The 7,710-nt window shown below is 29.6% G+C and overlaps 1 protein-coding gene across 1 annotated transcript; it reads right to left on the reverse strand.

Moving 5' to 3' along the window:
- Nucleotides 1–689: 689 nt before the first annotated feature.
- On the reverse strand, nucleotides 690–7,371 carry LOC149476151 (uncharacterized). The gene is made up of 10 exons (XM_089712096.1): nucleotides 7,295–7,371; nucleotides 4,856–4,942; nucleotides 4,615–4,779; nucleotides 4,103–4,272; nucleotides 3,641–3,770; nucleotides 3,116–3,257; nucleotides 2,700–2,791; nucleotides 2,072–2,213; nucleotides 1,496–1,692; nucleotides 690–1,290 (listed from the first exon to the last, which is right to left on the reverse strand). The coding sequence occupies exons 2-10, from the start codon at nucleotides 4,929–4,931 to the stop codon at nucleotides 1,157–1,159; spliced, it is 1,248 nt and encodes a 415-aa protein (XP_089568222.1). The 5' UTR covers nucleotides 4,932–4,942; nucleotides 7,295–7,371; the 3' UTR covers nucleotides 690–1,156.
- Nucleotides 7,372–7,710: the final 339 nt, after the last annotated feature.

Raw genomic sequence — 7,710 nt, forward strand, 5'->3', positions numbered from 1 at the left:
GCGTGATTGAGTAACAGACAGACAGACAGACAGAGTTACTTTCGCATTTATAATATTAGTAGGGATATATGAGCGTCTATTATCATATTTACGTCATCAAGCGTGCTTTTCCACCAATAATGTGCGAGGATGTGCAGCGAGGAATGTGTTTGTAAATAACCAATAGTATCGCTTCAAACGCTAAGCGCTTCCAACTTCAAACTAAATGAAGCGATACTATTGGTTCTTTACAAACATATTCCTCGATACACATCCTCGCACATTATTGGTGGAAAAGCAACCGTAAAGATGATAATAGACGCTCATATATCCCTACTAATATTATAAATGCGAAAGTAACTCTGTCTGTCTGTCTGTTACTCAATCACGCCTAAACTACTGACCCAATTTGCATGAAATTTGGTATGGAGATATTTTGATACCCGAGAAAGGACATAGGCTACCTTTTATTGCGAAATAATATGTACCACGGGCGAAGCCGGGGCGGACCTCTAGTAATATTATAAATGCGAAAGTAACTCTGTCTGTCTGTCTGTTACGCTTTCCCGCTTAAACCTATCAACCGATTTTAAATTTGGCACAGACAATCTTTAGAACCTGAGAAAGAACATAGGCTACCTTTTATTGCGAAATATGTACCACGGGCGAAGCCGGGGCGGACCGCTAGTATTAAAATAAAACCCAAGAAGTATGTTTAATCATTTATTTCTTACAATTTATATAAAAATACAAAACCCTTAAAACTATAAATGCACACCTGGGATCAGTCATAAGTTAATATAACCCGTTTCAATATAAATGGCTTATAAAAGATAGCAATAGATCGACCGCCTATGTATAAAAGAGACGGCATGATAACATCTTTATTAAATTGATACGGGTTATACTATTACAAAATCATAAAAAAAGTTATGGCAATACTGGCACATTGACATTCTGAGCAAAAATAACTAAAAAATTATATTGCTATAAAAACATCATAAAATATAAATTAATATGCACGCCATCTCGAGGCGGAGTATTATATATTTACTTTAAAAAACTCAACATTTTTATTAGAGCGCCATCTATTGATCGTTTTAAAAACTTGTTATATAATATCAGCGCCATCTATTGAGCGTCTTAAAAACTTGTTACACAATATCAGCGCCATCTATTAGGGAAAAGTGTTAGTTCTAAGGTAGCAATTGTTCAGTACATTGTAGTTGAATCTATAGCCTGATTCTGGAACGTCGTTGGTGACTAAATTGTCGCTGTGGAAATGTACGTAGAGGGGGCCGGGTGGGGTTGCTGCAAAAAATAAATAATGATTAATAAATGCAGTTTTTTTAAATAAAATGGTAAAACAAACAATCGCTTCATTTTCTAATATAAATAATAAATTGACGACTCAATAATTGAAAAATGGTGACTGAGACAATACCGATTTTATTTGTTCCTTTCTCAAATATTAGAGTTGAAGCTATAACATTCATGGGACTCCTGGAATACTCACAAGCAATAATCTGATTAGAAGCGCTGACCCCACAATACTTGGACCCTCTCAGACCATCAGCGGTCTCAGCTTCAGGTATGAACAGATAATCCTCCGACTGGCTCGACCCTTGTGTCACTGGGTTCATTTGACAGTCTGTGTCTAAGTACATGTTGTCTTCCGTACGGTAGGCCATTTCGAAACTAGCTGCTGTTAGTCTGGGAGAAAATATAGTTCATAATTAAGGTAAGGAAAAAGTTAAAAATTAAGTTTAAATTTCGTTGATTTTAATGAAATAAGTAGGTAAAATATTTTGTAACCGCAAGTCAGAGATTAATTTATATTAGTAGGTATAATATGGTCAATAATTTATCATAATTATTGTCACCCCAAACTTTGAATTAACAACAAACGATAGTATTTCTTTTTTAAATTTTACGATAGTATTTTTTTTCACGCTATCTTGAAGTTGAGACGTATCTAAAGGATTTTTTTTGCTGTGTAATGGTTTATCTAAAACTCAAAAATTGTTTTGGAAAAAGAAAAAAATCAGTGCATTTCTAAATATGTGTTGCTATAAATTCTAAAACTACTTACTTGATACCACAAACATCAGAAGTTCTTTTGAAGCAAGTAGCATAAGCCAAATTTGCTATATACGGCCCAGCTCCTCGATTATAATTAAACGACTCGAAGAAACCCGTGCGATCAGGGTAGTATTGCAAACAGCCAGGGGGAGCTAAAGACAAAAAAGTAAAAATGAATAATATTTTTGGATATTTTAGAACAGCGCCATCTCGTGTCCAAATCAGTATAACTTATAATGTTAAAATTAAACGACTTAAACCATTTTTCTAACATATCAAATCACTAGCTTACCGCCCGCGGCTTCGCCCGCTATGACTAAAACCTAATAAAATATATACCTTCCTCTTGAATCACTCGTTCTATTAAAAAAAACCGCATCAAAATCCGTTGCGTAGTTTTAAAGATTTAAGCATACAAAGGGACAGAGAAAGCGACTTTGTTTTATACTATGTAGTGATATACCTAGTTCTTAATTATTAATAAACTTAAATTATAGTAAAAAACAAATTGTTATTGTATGAGTGCTGGAAATGACGAAAAAGTTGACATGGCTAAATTTTTTGGCGCTAAATTAATTTATCTTTAAAATGTGCCTAAAATTGTCACAATAGGTAATAAAAATGAATATATAATTTACCAATAAGATATTCATCTCTATCTGCTGAAGATGTCAGTGGTGTTGAAGGAAGCGAAGACGTGATAGCTTCGAAGAATCCATCGCGGTATTTTCTGTGAACAAAATAAAAAAAAAATTAGTGATATTGCTTTTCGTTTATCTGCATTGATGTATGGAATGTTGTGTTGTAATCATTAGTTTTGTGTTGTCCATTAGTGTCCATTACTTGATGAAAATATACAATATGATAAAAAGTGTGTAAAATATTTTTTTTATAGTTCTTAATCAATTTTAATTGGTAGAGAACAACTTTTCCTAACATACGAAGCCTGGGATATAGAATTGGGCCAAAAATCTACAAAAAAGGACGTATTTTTATATTTTTTCAGATTTTTTGTTTTTTTTTTTTTGTCACATTTAACACTATTACCACTCACCCTAAAGTATTAAAACACTCCAATTGTGTGACTTTTATCTTCCAAGTAGCCTGCGGCAGGTTGGGCTGTGTGCTGCGGTCTGCGATCTTGAAGTTAAGACGGATAGAGCGACTGTTGGTAGATGCGTTTACTCTTACGTACACTATAGTGGAAAAATGGGAAATGTTGGTATAATATGAAGTAATAAACATTTTACATATTCTTATGGTGGATATTTAATCTAAACAATTAGTTTTTAAATTAACATACAAGTTTGAAGGATACTTTTTATTATGTAAAAAACTTAAAAGCATTTAATGCTCTAAGGTAAAAAGGATGTCGGCTCAGTCAACCCATTCATTATTCATATAATAAAAAAAAATCGATTCTAAAAGGAAAACACAATCACAACTAAAAAAAAGCCAAATTATTCCTGGACCACACTTCACCTTTCATCATCCTTTCACCTAGATTGTACTAAACATGACAATTAATTAGTATAACATGACAGACATTTGATGTCACAAAAAGTATATAATTACTCACTATGCTGTCCATTATTATCACCACAGAGTGGAGGGAGGATATCCGAATTTGCGTGAAGATTCGTTACTTGGAAGATATCGTTTCTGCAAGTGTAGCCCGGTCGGTGGGTCACATTTTCAACTGTATCAACCTGAAAATAATTTTGATTAGAGCGCCATCTATGAAATATTAAATGTAAATACTAACTAGAACAATTACAATAGATAATATTAAATTAAATTAATTACATTAGAATAACAATCTTCTTTGTTATTTTATTGAAATAAACATGTACATAACTATATTTGTTTAAATAAATGAGTTGTTTGAACGTAGTAACTTATATTTGCTTTATTCCCGCTTCCTATGAATGATAAATATTTAAAAAAATCGGTATATTAAAAATGGTATGGCATTAGTTTTAGTCGTACGTAACGTAAAAGTAGTATCTTCCTTTAAGAAGAGAACTTTTTATTTACTTACTGTAGTTGGTGGTGCTAAATTGAACGTTTCAAAGTCAATACGAATTTGACAAACATTGTTGTTATTTATTTCCACGTTGTAGGAACATTCCAAACCAGACGATTCTCTATTCAATGGAGGATTGATGAAAACCGCTACTTTTGTATTTGTTCTGATATCGCAGGCGTTTACTGTAAAACGAAAATATATTACAGCGTCATCTAGTTTAATTTGTGAATATCATAATAAACTCATTTTATAACTTTACATTTAAAATGTTGCGTTTTTTTACACAAAGATGTCGTTATTTACAATTGTAATTAAACCTTGTTTAATTTGAATTTAATATTAGAAATAAAATTCTCTCAATCGATAAAATGAGATTATAATATATCCTAATAATGTTGAATATAATGTTGGTCAATAATTCGTATACAAAACGCGTTAAAATTTGGTAAGATAATATTCTAAAATAATAAATAATAAAACGAATAAAACCAACTTTTCGAAATAATTCCAATATTTAAACTTACACGAACAACACGTAGCGAAAACCCCGCAAAAACCAATAGCTTTCCCGCCTTGAGTATTACATTGGTTTCTCGACAAACACACACCTCCTGTAGATCTATCCGAACCTAGACACTGTTCTCCATTTCCAACTGTAAATATGCTTCCAGGGCCTGCCTGTCTTGCAGCTAAAAAATAAAAAATAAAATTATAAAAACTTTTTTAAAACACCACCATCTAGCGGCAACTGGCAGTACTACTTACTTCGAATTAAACTCGTCGCAGTACCGCTACTCGCCGCTGCAAAAAGGAGCAGCACTGTGCACAAATTTGCCGCCATTTTTTAAAATTCTGAAAGAAAATTTTATAAAATTTTAAATTTACTAAGACTACTGAATAAAGCAAGGTGTAAACTTAAAAAAGATTTACACTACGTTTAAAATAGTTAGGTATAATTATAAAGAACCCATTAATTAAGTTATAAAAAAAATGTGTGCGTGTACAAGTGTACACACGTAAGAAGTGAAACTTCTTTACGACCTTATTTTTCAAAAAATAATTTACTATATGCAACTTTACAGAAATACGTCGAATCACGCGTGGTAGGGATAAGAAAAAGATGGCGCGTAACGGAAAAATGTCACTCGTAACGAAAAAATGTTACACTAAATTTTTTTCCAACCCCGATAAAGAAGTTTCACTTCAAAAATAAAATACTATGGTCATCAATCAAATATCAATATTGTGTGTAATCAGATAATTAATTTGTTGACCGTTATTCAAAAGTAAATAGCTTCATTCTTCCACCTTCTTAAAAGCTTCTTACATTATTACCGAATGCCTATCTATTATCCAAAACCAAAACTTCGCATTTATTTAACAATTCCAAATGAGAAGCCAAGTCATTAAAATATTTCCGAAATAAACAATGTACTTTATCGGCTATTCATACATCAGTTTATTAGAATGTCTCAACACATAAGTGGCACTCATCTATAGACTGTAAATGCCGTTATTTCTAAACGAAAACCTGTCAGTGTTTGTTTATCGAAGATAACGCATCGTTTTTGAGGTTAGGAAAAGCTATTTTAGATACCGTTCGCGTTATGATCGTAAAGTTAACAATTATGTTGACGAAATGTTTAGCTTTATTGCAAGTAATAATATATAATTAAATTGTTAGTGTGTTGAAATAGGAAAATTATTTTTAAAGCTTTATTATTATTAATAATAACGCTTTAATAAATAATTTTCCTATATTATTAATAATATATTATGATCGTTTGTATTATTGCAAAAGTATTAAATTAAAACATAGTGGATGACATGTGGATGAATTAAAAAAAATATTTTATAGGCTGAACAGTTAAGAGCTTTTAGTGGTAAGAACTTATCCAGGTTTTAGAGCTTTTCAAAATATGATTATTTTGTATGTACTTAATTTTCTATGATGTTTCTTTATTATATTTTTCTGTAGGAATAAATCAAGACATTTGTGACTTGGAACTTTTTGCCGGATTTAGATTTTTGTATTATATAGGTAATATTTATGTAGATATATTTTCTTTATGGAGGATGTGCGTTATATTTAAATTTTCGTTTCATCACAAAATCTGCATAAATAACAGAATATAAAATTCCCCATTTTAACCAACTTTTTGAACTTTGAATAGTCTCTAATTATTTAAAGTTATAATTCCAATTCCAAAATATGCCACTAAAGTACTTTTGAAAAAACTAAAACTCAAATACAAGTACATAATTGTTATTTTAATTAGTGTTTCGTTAACTCAATTGTTATTTAGTTATGAAATTCTGCTAATTAATTCCATACTTATAAAATGCAAAATGTATCTGTATGTTTGTTGTTTTTTCGTACGTATTTTTATACTAGTTTTTATAAGAAATTTGTACTTATATACTAAAATATAATACTGATGTCTACATATGAAACTATATATTTTTAATTGGGTATTGTTATGACAATATTAACTAGACGAAAAATATATTATTTTGTTTCCTTTATAAAATTAACAATTTTCTTTATGTATTTATTAATATGAAAGGAGATACGAGTTTTGTGATTTATATTTTGACTGCTTTTGTATAGTTATTGCAATTATTATTTTCAGCTGAAATTTTATACGATATTTTGATAATAAATTGATGAATTTATTTGTATTTTAGTTAATATTAGAATCGAAGGAAGAAAAAAAATTAATATGACTATAATTATATTCTTAGTACGGAAAATATATTTATGAAACTTACTTTTTCAATAAATAAAGGGACTCACTTATTATATAAAAAAAACTAATAACACGTTTAGGTTTACATTGTTAGTTTTTTTATTACTCATTTTTAAATTAATTAGATTTTATTCGATACAACAAGATAATGTTCCGCAAAATATAAATAAAACATTTGACAAAATTAAATATCTACCTATGCTAATTTTTATATTGAGGGAAAAAAAATTATATTAATTTTTATTTTTAATTTTGTAATACAAATTAGAAACCTTTTTTAACCGACTTCTAAAAAAAGGAGGAGGTTATCAATTTAGCCGGTATAATTTTTTTTTAATTTGCTATGAAGTACATGTAAGATTTTTTAGATAAGATAATATTTTCTTCACTTTTAAAATATAATATTTTGATATCGTTAGCTAATTATAAAAAAAATAATAAATGAAATACGTACGTTTGGCGTGGTGGTGTCGGCGTTTGTGTAGGTTATGTTAGTAGGAAGTTATTATATACCTTGCCCTTACCGCTTTTTGTAGTCCGAGAGACGGCTGCGAGCTTTTCTTGTATATCCTATTTTCTATTTTTTACACTTTATTTTTTTATTTTAAGGGACAGTGAGTATAAAATTGTTATTTTACTATGAATGTAAGACAATACCAGAATATAGTTACTATACATAAATAAAAATATATTAGGTATAAATAGTGGTTCCTAGAAAAAGTATTTATTTTTAATAAATTCCGATTCAATTCGATTTATGAGAAAATAATGTTATTAATATTATTATGTAGCATGTAAATACATTGTATTTCAAAATGTGTAAATTATAATTATTATCAAAACGAATATCGTAATGTTAACTTTACTAAA

This window comes from Colias philodice, chromosome 28 (genome assembly GCF_061535455.1).
Source record: "Colias philodice isolate Cphi_HAF_F1 chromosome 28, ilColPhil1 Martin Lab GWU primary, whole genome shotgun sequence".
In the NCBI taxonomy this organism is placed as follows: Eukaryota; Metazoa; Arthropoda; class Insecta; order Lepidoptera; family Pieridae; genus Colias; species Colias philodice.